Source organism: Oncorhynchus kisutch, unplaced genomic scaffold, assembly GCF_002021735.2.
Source record: "Oncorhynchus kisutch isolate 150728-3 unplaced genomic scaffold, Okis_V2 Okis01b-Okis20b_hom, whole genome shotgun sequence".
NCBI classification, from domain to species: Eukaryota; Metazoa; Chordata; class Actinopteri; order Salmoniformes; family Salmonidae; genus Oncorhynchus; species Oncorhynchus kisutch.
In genome coordinates this window covers 10856555-10872247 of record NW_022261978.1, presented here as the reverse complement: position 1 = coordinate 10872247, position 15693 = coordinate 10856555, and the positions used below count along the sequence as shown (strand labels likewise).

The window sequence follows — 15693 nt, the reverse complement described above, 5'->3', positions numbered from 1 at the left end:
ATCCCTGAAGTCTCTTCACTGTTTGATCTTCATTCCTACAGCCTTCATCACCGTCCCTGGAGGGTCTTCGCTGCACATCAGACAAGTTCTGAAGAGTTGCAGAAGCTGTACTTCATCTCCTTGTTAGGAGCAGAGTACTTCCTTGTTAGGAGCAGAGCACTTCCTTGTTAGGAGCAGAGTACTTCCTTGTTAGGAGCAGAGTACTTCCTTGTTAGGAGCAAAGTACTTCCTTGTTAGGAGCAGAGTACTTCCTTGTTATGAGCAGAGTACTTCCTTGTTATGAGCAGAGTACTTCCTTGTTAGGAGCAGAGTTTCAGAGTCTCTGAAATAATATTATTAGTGGCAATACATCAGCAGCACAAAGTTAATATGGTATTATGTCCAGTATGGTGTAGCCTATAAGAAACCTGTCCCATTCTACTTGTCTATTATCTTTCTTTAGAAATAGTCATTTGTGATGACTTACTGATGCTTCTAGTGTGTCTCCTCAATGAAGAGAGCTGCGTGACCATGTGACACCATCCTTGATGTGGGGAGGAGTGTTGGACAGGCACATCCTGTTCCTGTTAAGACACCTGACCAGCTGAGTGCAGGTGGGCTCTCCTGTCAACATGAGGCTCCTGTTGCACCCCTCAAGGGCACATTGACAGATTTTCCACCTAGTCCTCTCTGGGATTCAAACCAGGGATCTTTCAGTTACTGGCCCAAAACTGTTAACCGCTAGGCTACCTGCAGCAGGAGCCCCATGTTGACAGGAGAGCCCACCTGCATTCAGCTGGTCAGGGGCAGTGGTGCCCTGTAAGTAACAAATGTATCACTATCAGAGGGGTGTATTATGACATCATATAGAACTACTCAGACATTCAAAATCAGGCTTCATCCACATCATGAAGGTGGATATTGATCCAACCATTTCCAAAGTAATGACCGGGCTGATGGAAACAGGATATGCCTTTACACTTTTATAAATAGCGACAGATGATATGTTAGTTTGTTTGACATGGTTGGGTCTTTTTGTGTCAGTGAAAACGGTTTAGTGAGAAATGGCGATGGAAACTCCTTTATGTACAAATATTTATATAATAACCATCATATCTTAGTTGGAGTCACGTGATGATATGTTGTGTGGTCCTCCCTCTAAAACTTCGAAAACCATGTAGTTTATTAGGCTAGAGATGAAATAAGTTATGAACTTCACAGGGTGGTGAAACTACATGTGATGAGCTTGATGCTCCTTTCCAATACATTTTGAGGGTCTTAATCTGGTGACATGATGACCGATGCTTGGTTGCCATTTGACAATTAAAATATTTGCTCTCAACCATAATAATCTCATCATTCAGGTAACAACGTTTATTCAACCAGTGGGAGGTTTGTTAATGCCCCAAGGAAAGTCGAAAGAGAAACTCTTCATTGAGACAATCATGAAACAGCAATCCTTGGGAGAGTTGTGGTGGATATTATAAAATAAGGATCTGCTGGAGTCCAAGTCAAACCAAGATTCTTTATTTCTGAGCTCAGAGAGAATAACAGAGTTACACAGCGCAGTGTAGACAGCCTGATTTCCTGAAGCATTGGGGAATGAGCACATATCTTTATAGTTTCCTGTTCCTGGGTGGGACTTTATTTATACAAGGACACAGGTGCAAATTGGTTTGCAACACAGGATGATACTCCCAAGAACAAGAGCTTATAATAGGACAGTTTCACAAGGTTAGTTACATACTCAGTTATGTGGACACACAAACAATTAACATTTTCCATTACAGAGTCTGAACATTTTCATTTCATTAAATCATCAGTGGGCCAACAATGCAAATGTCAACAATGGAACTAATGCATCACATCCAAATATCACTTGATTATCTGTAGTGCTGGAGGAATGACACACCCAGATAAACACACACAAAGAGTTTAAAAAAAGGACAGTTGGAACCTGATCTTCTTTATATTCAAACTGACAGACTCCATATTCAATTCATGTTTTCTAATAAAAACAAATATATGTTTGAGTATACCCTGTACCATTTAATTTCATATGGTAAAGACAGGTAAACACATTGTCAGTCAACAATATAAGACAACGGGAGCACTGTGTATGTTCTCTGATGAATTTTAAGTCAATGTGATGTGAAATATCAATATACACGCTAAGAGAAGTAATTTCTCTCTCCTGTGTGGATTCTCTAATGACGTTTAAGTGACTTATGAGTAATATGTTTTCCCACAGTCTGAGCTTTTCTAAGCCTTCTCCTCTGTGTGCAGTCTAGTGTGTTCTTGGGAGGAGTGGTAAGGCTTCTGCCCTGTGTGTATTCTCTCATGTCGTTTCAGATCCCCCGACCGGGTGAAACACTTTCCACATTGGGAGCAGTGGTAAGGCTTCTCTCCTGTGTGTGTTCTCTCGTGTAGTTTCAGCTCCCCCGACCGGGCGAAACACTTTCCACATTGGGAGCAGTGGTAAGGCTTCTCTCCTGTGTGTGTTCTCTCATGTAGTTTCAGCTCCCCCGACTGGTTGAAACACTTTCCACATTGGGAGCAGTGGTAAGGCTTCTCTCCTGTGTGTATTCTCCCGTGTTCTTTCAGCATCCCCGACCGGGCGAAAAACTTTCCACATTGGGAGCAGTGGTAAGGCTTCTCTCCTGTGTGTGTTCTCTCATGTAGTTTCAGCTCCCCCGACTGGTTGAAACACTTTCCACATTGGGAGCATTGATAAGGCTTCTCTCCTGTGTGTATTCTCTCGTGTTCTTTCAGCATCCCCGACCGGGCGAAACACTTTCCACATTGGGAGCAGTGGTAAGGCTTCTCTCCGGTGTGTGTTCTCTCATGTTGTTTCAACACCCCCGAACTGGCGAAAAACTTTCCACATTGGGAGCAGTGGTACGGCTTCTCTCCTGTGTGTATTCTCTCGTGTTCTTTCAGCATCCCCGACCGGGCGAAACACTTTCCACATTGGGAGCAGTGGTAAGGCTTCTCTCCTGTGTGTATTCTCTCATGTTGTTTCAACACCCCCAAACTGACGAAACACTTTCCACATTGGGAGCAGTGGTACGGCTTCTCTCCTGTGTGTATTCTCTCATGTTCTTTCAGCATCCCCGTATGGTTGAAACACTTTCCACATTGGGAGCAGTGGTAAGGCTTCTCTCCTGTGTGTATTCTCTCATGTTGTTTCAACACCCCCGAACTGACGAAACACTTTCCACATTGGGAGCAGTGGTAAGGCTTCTCTCCTGTGTGTGTTCTCTCGTGTAGTTTCAGCTCCCTCGACTGGTTGAAACACTTTCCACATTGGGAGCAGTGGTAAGGCTTCTCTCCTGTGTGTGTTCTCTCATGCCGTTTCAGGTCCCCCGAACGGACAAAACACTTTCCACATTGGGAGCAGTGGTAAGGCTTCTCTCCTGTGTGTATTCTCTCATGAGCTTTCAGTTGTGCTTTCTGGTTACAACTCTTTCCACAGTGGGAGCACTGGTGTCGTCTTGCTGGTTTGGACGTCCCTGGATCTGGTTCCTCGGAGTCTGGTCTTTCTCCTGCCAAAGATAGTGTTATTTTTAAATAGAGACCCGAATGAAACCACATGATAAAATAACCTTGCTACGAGGGTAAATCCTAAATCAGATCTCTCAATAACCCGAGGCCAGTTTTAACAATCTTAGTGTGATTTTAAAACAAATGTAGAGCTTCCTGGTAATTACTGCTATGTTTACATTACTTATTCATCCTGTTTTACAAGTCAGAACACAAAAACCTGGACAGTTCTAGGACACTGAAGACACAGACGTCGCTGGATTCCAATTGAACAGGTGGTTATAAATATATAACTTTCATAGCTGTATGATACAGAATGTGACCTACACACTTCCTTAAACATAAAATAACTAAAGAAGTAATTTTGTGTGGAAGTCCAAAACTTGTTTTTACGTCGCAGATACAAAGCACATCAGTAACATCTCCCCGTTGTTGAAAGGGTTCGACACATTGCTGTTTAATTGGACCATTTTCTTATTTAGACATTCACAGATTTTCAACATTTTGATTATCGCTGATGTCATATTTTGGGTAAAGTAAAAAATAAGGTCAAATATTTGGGTAAATGTTCCTAAAACTGATAGTAACTACAATAAACAAAAATATAAACGCAACATGTAAAGTATTGGATGTTTCATGAGCTGAAAAAAAAGATTGCAGAATTTTTTACATCCCTGTTAGTCAACATTTATTCTTTGCCAAGATAATCCATCCACCTGACAGGTGTGGCATATCAAGAAGCTGATGGAACAGCGTGATTGTTACACAGGTGCACCCTGTGCTGGGGGTAATAAAAGGCTACTCGAAATTGTGCAGTTTGGTCACAAAACAATACCACAGATCTCTGAGGGAGCGGGCAATTGGCATGCTGACTGCAGGAATGTCCACTGGAGCTGTTGTCAGGGAATTTAATGTACAGTACCAGTCAAAAGTTTGGACTCACCTCCTCTTTCAAGGGTTTTTCTTTATTTTTACTATTTTCTACATTGTAGAATAATAAAGACATCAAAATGATTAAAAAACACATGGAATCATGTCGTAACCACAAGTGTTAAATCAAAATATATATTTTATTCTTCAAAAGTTGCCACCCCTGCTTTCTCTCAACCAGCTTCACCTGGAATCCTTTTCCAACAGTCTTGTAGGAGTTCCCATATATGCTGAGAACTTGTAAGCTGCTTTTCCTTCACTCTGCGATCCAACTAATCCCAAACTATTTCGATTTGGGTGAGGTCGAGGCCAGGTCATCTGATGCAGCACTCCATCTTGGTCAAATAGCTCTTACACAGCCTGGAGGTGTGTTGGGTCATTGTCCTGTTGAAAAACAAATGACAGTGGGACTAAGCCCAAACCAGATGGGATGGCATATCGCTGCAGAATGCTGTGGTAGTCATGCTGGTTAAGTGTGACTTGAATAAATAAATCACTGACATTGTCAATAGCAAAGCACCCGCACACCATCACATCTCCTCCTCCATGCTTCACGGTGGGAACCACACATGCGGAGATAATCTGTTCATCTACTCCTCGTCTCACAAAGACATGACGCTCGGAACCCAATACTCAAATTTGGACTCATCAGAGGACAGATATCCACCGGTCTAATGTCCATTGCTCATGTTTCTTCGCCCAAGCAAGTCTCTTCTTCTTAGTCGTGGTTTCCTTGCAGCAATTCGACCATGAAGGCCTGATTCACGCAGTCTCCTCTGAACCGATGATGTTGAGATGTGTCTATTGCTTGAACTTTGTGAAGCATTTATTTGGGCTGCAATTTCTAAGGCTGGTAACTCTAATGAACTTATGCATCAGAAGTAACTCTGGGTCTTCCATTCTTGTGGTGGTCCTTAAAGTAATGATGGACTGTTGCTTCTCTTTGCTTATTTGAGCTGTTCTTGACATAATATGGACTTTGTCTTTTACCCAATAGGGCTATCTTCTGTATACCCCCCTACCTTGTCACAACACAACTGATTGGCTCAAACACATTAAAACCTGTTATGGCACAGTAACTCTTGAAACTAGGGGGCACTATTTTCATTTTTGGAAAAATAACATTCCCAAAGTAAACGGGCTATTTCTCAGGACCAGGTGCTAGAATATGCATATAATTGACAGCTTAGGATAGAAAACACTATAGTTTCCAAAACTGTAAAAATATTGTCTGTGAATATAACAGAACTGATATTGGAGGCGAAAGCCGGAGAAAAATCCAATCAGGAAGTGACTCTCATTTTGAAACCTCTGCGTTCCTATGCATCCCTATCGACCATTGAAAGGGATATCAACCAGATTCCTTTTTCTATAGCTTCCCTAATGTGTCTACAGTCACTAGACATAGTTTCAGGCTTTTATTTTGAAAAATGAGCGTGAACGACAACATTGCGTCAGTGGTCAGGTGGTGGCTCTCAGATTGATTTGTGCCTCTCGCTCCTCGTGAAAAGCCAATTGTCCTGGTTGATATATTATCAAATAGATATTTGAAAAACACCTTGAGGATTGATTATAAAAAAGGTTTGCCATGTTTCTGTCGGTATTATGGATCTAATTTTGAGTTTTTTTCTCAACAAAACGTGAAGAATAAACAGAGGTATTTTGGCTATAAAAAATCATCTTTATGGAACAAAATTAACATTTGCTGTCTCACTGGGAGTCTCGTGGGTGAAAACATCCGAAGCTCATCAAAGGTAAACAAATTAATTTGATTGCTTTTCTGATTTTCGTGACCAAGCTCCCTGCTGCTAGCTGGACATAATGCTATGCTATCGATAAACTTACACAAATGCTTGTCTTGCTTTGGCTGTAAAGCATAATTTCAAAATCTGAGATGACAGGGTGATTAACAAAAGGCTAAGCTGTGTTTCACTATATTTCACTTGTGATTTCATGAATATGAATATTTTCTATAAAGATTTTTTGTCCGTTGCGTTATGCTAATTAGTGTAGTTGATGACAATTCTCCCGGATCCGGGAGGCGTAGTTCCAAAAGGTTCAAACAGATTAAAACCTGCTAGCGGAACGTTGACAACATCCGGTGAAATTGCAGAGTGCAAAATATATTTTATTAGAAATATTTAACTTTCATGCATTCACAAGTGCAAAGCTTAACTTCTTGTTAATCTAGCCACCGTGTCAGATTCCAAAAAGGCTTTACGGCAAAAGCAAACCATGCGATTATCTGAGGACAGCACCCCATCAAACAAACACACGACAATCATATTTCAACCCGCCAGGTGCGACACAAACCTCAGAAATAATGATATAATTCGTGCCTTACCTTTGAAGAGCTTCTTCTTTTGGCACTCCAATATGTCCCATAAACATCACAAATGGTCCTTTTGTTCGATTAATTCCGTCGTTATATCTCCAAAATGTCAATTTATTTGGCGCGTTTGATTAAAAAAAAACACTGGTTCCAACTCGCCCAGCATGACTACAAAATATCTAATACGATACCTGGAAATGCTGTCCAAACCTTTAAAACAACTTTCCTAATCCAACTTTAGGTATTTTAAAACGTAAATAAGAGAAAATTTAAGATGGGATAAACTGTGTTTAATACCGGATAAAAACAACGTGAAGCGCGTGACCTGGAGCGTGCATCAAAACATTAGAGAGCACGAGGCTGGACCCTCGTTCTGAATAGCCGAACTTCTTCATTTCTCTAAAGAAAAACATCAACCAATTTCTAAAGACTGTTGACATCTAGTGGAAGCAATAGGAACTGCAACCAAGTGCCACAGAAAAGTGCCACACAAAACCATTTGAAAACAGAGTCACCTCAACAACAAAAAATTCCTCCTGGATGGTTTGTCCTCGGGGTTTCACCTGCCAAAGAAGTTATGATATACGCACAGACATTATTTTAACAGTTTTAGAAAGTTTAGAGTGTTTTCTATCCAAACCTACCAATTATATGTATATCCTAGCTTCTGGGCAGGTAGCAGGTAGTTTACTTTGGGAACGCTTTTCATCCGGACGTGAAAATACTGCCCACTATCCCAAACAAGGAATGAAGGTTATAAGGAATGAAATTCCACAACTTAACTTCTAAAAAGGCACACATGTTAATTGAAATGAATTCCCGATGATTACCTCATGATGCTACAGTCCTCCTTTAAGACTCCATCATGTTTAGAATGTGTCTGGAAGCGCTACTCTATCTATTCTACTCTCATCCTTTCGGATTTAATCATATTTAATAATAACAATAATAATAATATTATAATAGGTAATAACTAACTTTAATAACTAGGGTTAATACCTGCCTGGCGCACCAACAAAATCTTCATATTTACCCCACTCTAACAATATCGCTACAGAATTAGCGTAGTAGGCCATGTAACTTAAGGTAATCAGAAATATTTAGGACTAACTTATTCCTTGCCACCCATTCTGAAACTAACTGCAGCTCTATGTTAAATGTTGCAGGGATTTCAGTCGCTGTAGTAGCTGACGTGTACAGTGTTGAGTCATCCGCATGCATAGACACACTGGCTTTACTCAAATGTCATTGCCATGTTGTTGGTAAAGATTGAAAAAAGAAGGTGCCAAACAGCTGCCCTGGGGAATTCCTGATTCTACCTTGATTTTGTTGTACAGGCTCCCATTAAAGAACACTGTGTTCTGTTAGACAGGTAGCTCTGGTGCGGCAGGTAGCCTAGCGGTTAGAGCGGTAGGCCAGTAACCGAGAGAATGCTGGATCGAATCCGGGTCGAATCGAGTCGTTCTGCCCCTGAACAGGGCAGTCCTAGACCGTCATTGAAAAAAATAATTAGCTCTTAACTGACTAGCCTAGTTAAATAAAGGTTACATTTTTTAAAATAACTCTTTATCCACAATACAGCAGGGGGTGTAAAGCCATACGTTTTTTTCAGCAGCAGACTACGATCGATAATGTCAAAAGCCACACTGAGTCAAACAAAACAGCCCCAACAATATTTTTATCATCAATTTCTCTCCGCCAATCAGTCATTTGTAAGTGCTGTGCTTGTTGAATGAACTTCCCTATAAGCTGAAAGTCTATATTTGTTTACTGTAAAATAGCATTGTATCTGGCCAAACACAATTTTTTAGGGTTGGTAACAGGTTGATTGGTCGGCTATTTAAGCCAGTAAAGGGAGCTTTACTATTCTTGGGTAGTGGAATGACTTTAGCTTCCCTCCAAGCCTGAGGGAACACACTTTCTAGTTGGCTTAAATTGAAGATAATGCGAATAGAACTGGCAATATCAGCTGCTATTATCCTCAATCATTTTCCATCCACGTTGTCAGACACCAAAATTTCATTGAAGGTGCTCCAAAGCTTTTTACAATCATTCTTCATGTAATTTATCATTATTTCATAGTGTAATTCTTCTTTTTACTCAGTTTAGTCACATGATTTCTCAATTTGCAATAGGTTTGCCAATCAGTTATTCAGCCAGACCTATATGCCATCTCTTTTGCCTCCCTCTTCATCATACCATTTTTAAATTCCTCATCAATCCACGTGGATTTAACAGTTTTTACAGTCATTTTCTTCATGGGTGCATGCTTATTAGTAACTGGGATAAGCAATTTCATAAACGTGTCAAGGGCAGCGTCTGGTTGCTCGTCATTACACACCACGGACCAACAAATATTGTTTCCATTGTTGGAATCGGCTAAACTTTGAAGATGGAGACATTGAAGAAGTGATAGGAAGTGAAAGAGACTGGGTGTTATGTCAGAAGTTAATGGTTCTCTGAAGAAAGACAGGTGGCTTCGGAATGTGTTGGGTGGACGAGAGGAGAGCAAAGTGTGAAACAGGGGAGACGAACATCTGTGGATTAGATGAAGGAGAGGTTGAGGTCAGGACAGATTCTCATCAGGGAGATAAAGGTCTGGTATCCTGTTACCCTCTTTACTCTCTTCCTGTGGAACCATAAGATGTAAGGATTGAAGAGAAGAGGTGTCTTAAGTGAGACATATATCTGGATGGAACAAATGTTGGGTTGTCTGAATTACAGATGTACAGAACCTTTGGGAATAATTAAACTTGGTTAAAGCTTCTCTAGTGTCCGTGAGTTATTTACTGTGAAAAAAACAACCTAATAACATCAACAACATAGGAATCACCACAAACAATTGTATGACCTCTTATATAGAACATTAGGCCCGGCCTTTTGGAACTTTGGATTTCCTAGATATGACTACTATATTGTGATCACAACATCCGATGAATTTGGATACTGCTTTCAAACTCATTTCTGCAGCAATAGAAAAGATATGATCAAAATATGTTGATGATTCGATTTCTGTCCTGTTTGTAACTACTCTGGTACGTTGATTGATAAACTGAACCAGGTTGCAGGTGTAACAGTATAACTTTAGACCGTCCCCTCGCACATACGGGCGCGAACCAGGGACCCTCTGCACACATCAACAACAGTCACCCAAGAAGCATCGTTACCCATCGCTCCACAAAAGCCGCGGCTCTTGCAGAGCAAGGGGAACCACTACCTCAAGGTTTCAGAGCAAGTGACGTCACCGATTGAAACGCTATTTAGCGCGCACCACCGCTAACTAGCTAGCCGTTTCACAGGCACTGGTTACAGTTCGAAGCTTTCTCTTGAGTAGGCAGCCTGATCACAGTTTTCCTCCAGTATTAGTTAATTAATTAACAGTGTCTTGAGTTTAGTTTGCCTGTTCTACAGTCTTGTAAAGATAGGGGGGTTGACTGGGACAGGCAATGTAACATCCATAATGTTTCATGGAATGTTTTTGTAAAACAAGCACCTTATATCAGGTCATCTTGAAACTTTCCCTCTAAAGCTAACTTTCATCAAGGTTTTATATGGTCTATCGGTTTCTCTCTTTTCATTGGCAGAATCCTTTTTCAGTGTTATGATATTCATAACATCCATATACACTACTCTATCTTCCTGTCAACTAACAGAACTCTGCTGGTTGTCCTGGTAACAGATACCAGTGGACAGATCTATTTATTTGTTCAAACTGAACTACAGCACTTACTTTGATGTGTCAAATCTGATCCTTTCTTCTCTTCTCCTCCTCTCACAGTTCCACTCAGCCCCGTTGTTTTCCTGCAGTCCTGGTAACCATAAAGAGGAGACACAGACACATACCATTATGGATGCTGAAGTCACTGTTGTCATAAACTGCTTTACAGAAACACAGCCCCCGATAGAGCAAGCTGTATGCTAGACCAGACCAAGCTGTACCATCTGGTGTTCTGAAATGGAGAGACTCTTCTCTGCCTCGTCAGCATCAGGATGTTGAGTCTCCCCAGAGGATCCATGATAGTCATGTCTCTCTCCTGTGTTAACGAGAACATCAAACAGATGGTGAACTTATTACCATCATCAATTATTACTGTCTATTACAGTCATAGGGTCTTATAAGTGGCATTAATATCTCTAAATTAATTGGATGCCTTTTGTGTCCCTTTGATATTTTAAGTATAAATTATGCTCCATTATTACATTTTAGAAGCCTGTTTATATAATTAAATCTCATTTCAAAGTCCCCAAAATACATGTAGCAATGGCAGATTGACCCTTTAACAATTTATATCGTACTGAACATCACATTGAAGTGAATAACTTAAGTAGAATGCCCCTTAAAAACCACACATTAGTTCAACAACGGCATAGTTTGTGCCCCTGTTTAAGACAGTACTCACTGGTGGTAATCTGATATTCTGTCTCCTCCTCTTTCACTCCCAAAACGTCTTCCTCCTTCACCTTTACTGAGATAGAACCTTTTAGAGAGGAAGAGGATGCTTTCTCTTCTTTCCCTATAACAGCCTCCTCTTCCTCCTTTTTCATTCTGAAAGGTTCTTTCTCTCCTTTCACTGTAATATCCTCCTCCTCTTCGTCTTTCACGACAATGTTCAGCGCCAGAGCTTCTTTCTCTCCTTTCACTGTAATATTCTCCTCTTCGTCTTTCACGACAATGTTCAGCGCCAGAGCTTCTTTCTCCGGACAGCAGACATCCTCTTCTTCAGCAGGGGATGAGTAGTTTAATGAGCTCATGGTCAGGGATGTTAGCTAGCTAGTTAGCATTAGCGTCTAGCCTAGTGCTAGGCTCAGTATCAATCTTTAACACATTTGCAACTTGAACAAGCAAATTAGGTTCAAGTTAACGTCAACTCAAATGTGTTTTATACACTGCGATTAGCTAATGTACATTAACATGGCCTAAAACGTCAATCTTTCAGTTTCACCTTGTATAGAAAGCTACCGACATGGTTGAAATAGTATCCGTGTTGTTGTTCCTGAAGAAGCGTTCCGTCCAGTTAATTATACGTCACGAAAGAAGAGTCAACTGAAAGACGCTCGTCGCCATCTGCTGGCTGGAGTCGGTAACGCAGTTTGGAAACAGTAGTTACAACACCTTTTGTATTTGAAAGAACGTCATAATTATTTAACAATAAGCTGATATATTTTCTCTTACGTCTTACAACTAATACTTTCCTGTACACAGACGTAGAAGCTTAATATGAATATGTAGATGATGCATAAATACTTCTAAGAATAGGTAGTGTGTTTATACACGTTTACTCTGTAAAGGTACAAAGGTACAACAGGTGTAGACATTACCGTGAAATTCTTACTGACAAGCCCTTAACCAACAATGTAGTTAAGAGGTAAGAAAAAAAGTTACACAATAAAAAACTATACCATGGCTACAGAGTCAATGTGGAGGTTACAAACAGGGGGTACCGGTACAGAGTCAATGTGGAGGCTATATACAGGGGGTACCAGTACAGAGTCAATGTGGAGGCTATATACAGGGGGTACAGAGTCCATGTGGAGGCTATATACAGGGGGTACCAGTACAGAGTTAATGTGGAGGCTATACACAGGGGATAACAGTACAGAGTCCATGCGTAGGCTATATACAGGATGTACCAGTACAGAGTCAATGTGGAGGCTATATACAGGGGGTACCAGTACAGAGTCAATGTGGGGGCTATATACAGGGGGTACCAGTACAGAGTCAATGTGGAGGTTATATACAGGGGGTACTAGTACAGAGTCAATGTGGAGGTTATATACAGGGGGTACTAGTACAGAGTCAATGTGAAGGCTATATACAGGGGGTACCAGTACAGAGTCAATGTGGAGGTTATATACAGGGGGTACTAGTACAGAGTCAATGTGGAGGTTATATACAGGGGGTACCGGTACAGAGTCAATGTGGAGGTGATATACAGGGGGTACCAGTACAGAGTCAATGTGGGGGCTATATACAGGGGGTACCAGTACAGAGTCAATGTGGAGGTTATATACAGGGGGTACTAGTACAGAGTCAATGTGGAGGTTATATACAGGGGGTACTGGTACAGAGTCAATGTGGAGGTGATATACAGGGGGTACCGGTACAGAGTCAATGTGGAGGCTATATACAGGGGGTACCAGTACAGAGTCAATGTGGAGGCTATATACAGGGGGTACAGAGTCCATGTGGAGGCTATATACAGGGGGTACCAGTACAGAGTTAATGTGGAGGCTATACACAGGGGATAACAGTACAGAGTCCATGTGTAGGCTATATACAGGATGTACCAGTACAGAGTCAATGTGGAGGCTATATACAGGGGGTACCAGTACAGAGTCAATGTGGGGGCTATATACAGGGGGTACCAGTACAGAGTCAATGTGGAGGTTATATACAGGGGGTACTAGTACAGAGTCAATGTGGAGGTTATATACAGGGGGTACTAGTACAGAGTCAATGTGAAGGCTATATACAGGGGGTACCAGTACAGAGTCAATGTGGAGGTTATATACAGGGGGTACTAGTACAGAGTCAATGTGGAGGTTATATACAGGGGGTACCGGTACAGAGTCAATGTGGAGGTGATATACAGGGGGTACCAGTACAGAGTCAATGTGGGGGCTATATACAGGGGGTACCAGTACAGAGTCAATGTGGAGGTTATATACAGGGGGTACTAGTACAGAGTCAATGTGGAGGTTATATACAGGGGGTACTGGTACAGAGTCAATGTGGAGGTGATATACAGGGGGTACCAGTACAGAGTCCATGTGTAGGCTATATACAGGATGTACCAGTACAGAGTCAATGTGGAGGCTATATACAGGGGGTACCAGTACAGAGTCAATGTGGAGGTACCAGTACAGAGTCAATGTACAGAGTCAATGTGGGGCTATATATCGATAAAAGACAGTACTGTGCAGCCGTCTTCATCGACCTTGCCAAGGCTTTCGACTCTGTCAATCACCATATTCTTATCGGCAGACTCAGGAGCCTCGGTTTTTCGGATGACTGCCTTGCCTGGTTCACCAATTACTTTGCAGACAGAGTTCAGTGCGTCAGATCGGAGGGCATGCTGTCTGGTCCTCTGGCAGTCTCTATGGGGGTGCCACAGGGTTCAATTCTCGGGCCGACTCTTTTCTCTGTGTATATCAATGATGTTGCTCTTGCTGCGGGCGATTCCCTGATCCACCTCTACGCAGACGACACCATTCTATATACCTTCGGCCCGTCTTTGGACACTGTGCTATCTAACCTCCAAACAAGCTTCAATGCCATACAACACTCCTTTCGTGGCCTCCAACTGCTCTTAAACGCTAGTAAAACCAAATGCATGCTTTTCAACCGGTCGCTGCCTGCACCCGCATGCCCGACTAGCATCACCACCCTGGATGGTTCCGACCTAGAATATGTGGACGTCTATAAGTACCTAGGTGTCTGGCTAGACTGCAAACTCTCCTTCCAGACTCATATCAAACATCTCCAATCGAAAATCAAATCAAGAGTCGGCTTTCTATTCCGCAACAAAGCCTCCTTCACTCACGCCGCCAAGCTTACCCTAGTAAAACTGACTATCCTACCGATCCTCGACTTCGGCGATGTCATCTACAAAATGGCTTCCAACACTCTACTCAGCAAACTGGATGCAGTCTATCACAGTGCCATCCGTTTCGTCACTAAAGCACCTTATACCACCCACCACTGCGACTTGTATGCTCTAGTCGGCTGGCCCTCGCTACATATTCGTCGCCAGACCCACTGGCTCCAGGTCATCTACAAGTCCATGCTAGGTAAAGCTCCGCCTTATCTCAGCTCACTGGTCACGATGGCAACACCCATCCGTAGCACGCGCTCCAGCAGGTGTATCTCACTGATCATCCCTAAAGCCAACACCTCATTTGGCCGCCTTTCGTTCCAGTACTCTGCTGCCTGTGACTGGAGCTAATTGCAAAAATCGCTGAAGTTGGAGACTTTTATCTCCCTCACCAACTTCAAACATCAGCTATCTGAGCAGCTAACCGATCGCTGCAGCTGTACATAGTCTATTGGTAAATAGCCCACCCTTTTTCACCTACCTCATCCCCATACTGTTTTTATTTATTTACTTTTCTGCTCTTTTGCACACCAATATCTCTACCTGTACATGACCATCTGATCATTCATCACTCCAGTGTTAATCTGCAAAATTGTAATTATTTGCCTACCTCCTCATGCCTTTTGCACACATTGTATATAGACTCCCCCTTTAGTTTCTACTGTGTTATTGACTTGTTAATTGTTTACTCCATGTGTAACTCTTTGTTGTCTGCTCACACTGCTATGCTTTATCTTGGCCAGGTCGCAGTTGCAAATGAGAACTTGTTCTCAACTAGCCTACCTGGTTAAATAAAGGTGAAATAAAAATAAATAAATAAAAATATAAAAAAATACAGGATGTACCAGTACAGAGTCAATGTGGAGGTTATATACATGGGGTACCAGTACAGAGTCAATGTGGAGGCTATATACAGGGGGTACCAGTACAGAGTCAATGTGGAGGTTATATACATGGGGTACCAGTACAGAGTCAATGTGGAGGCTATATACAGGGGGTACCAGTACAGAGTCAATGTGGAGGTTATATACATGGGGTACCAGTACAGAGTCAATGTGGAGGCTATATACATGGGGTACCAGTACAGAGTCAATGTGGAGGCTATATACAGGGGGTACCAGTACAGAGTCAATGTGGAGGCTATATACATGGGGTACCAGTACAGAGTCAATGTGGAGGTTATATACATGGGGTACCAGTACAGAGTCAATGTGGAGGCTATATACAGGGGGTACCAGTACAGAGTCAATGTGGAGGCTATATACATGGGGTACCAGTACAGAGTCAATGTGGAGGTTATATACATGGGGTACC

General features: G+C 42.0%; 1 protein-coding gene across 1 annotated transcript; it reads right to left on the bottom strand.

The window, feature by feature from the left end:
- Positions 1 to 1484: 1484 nt before the first annotated feature.
- LOC116358948 (gastrula zinc finger protein XlCGF17.1-like) lies at positions 1485 to 10655 on the bottom strand. Its single transcript, XM_031811399.1, has 2 exons — positions 10515 to 10655; positions 1485 to 3524 (listed from the first exon to the last, which is right to left on the bottom strand). Exon 2 carries the CDS (start codon positions 3088 to 3090, stop codon positions 2242 to 2244), a length of 849 nt encoding a protein of 282 aa, XP_031667259.1. The 5' UTR covers positions 3091 to 3524; positions 10515 to 10655; the 3' UTR covers positions 1485 to 2241.
- Between the last annotated feature and the right edge of the window lie 5038 nt (positions 10656 to 15693).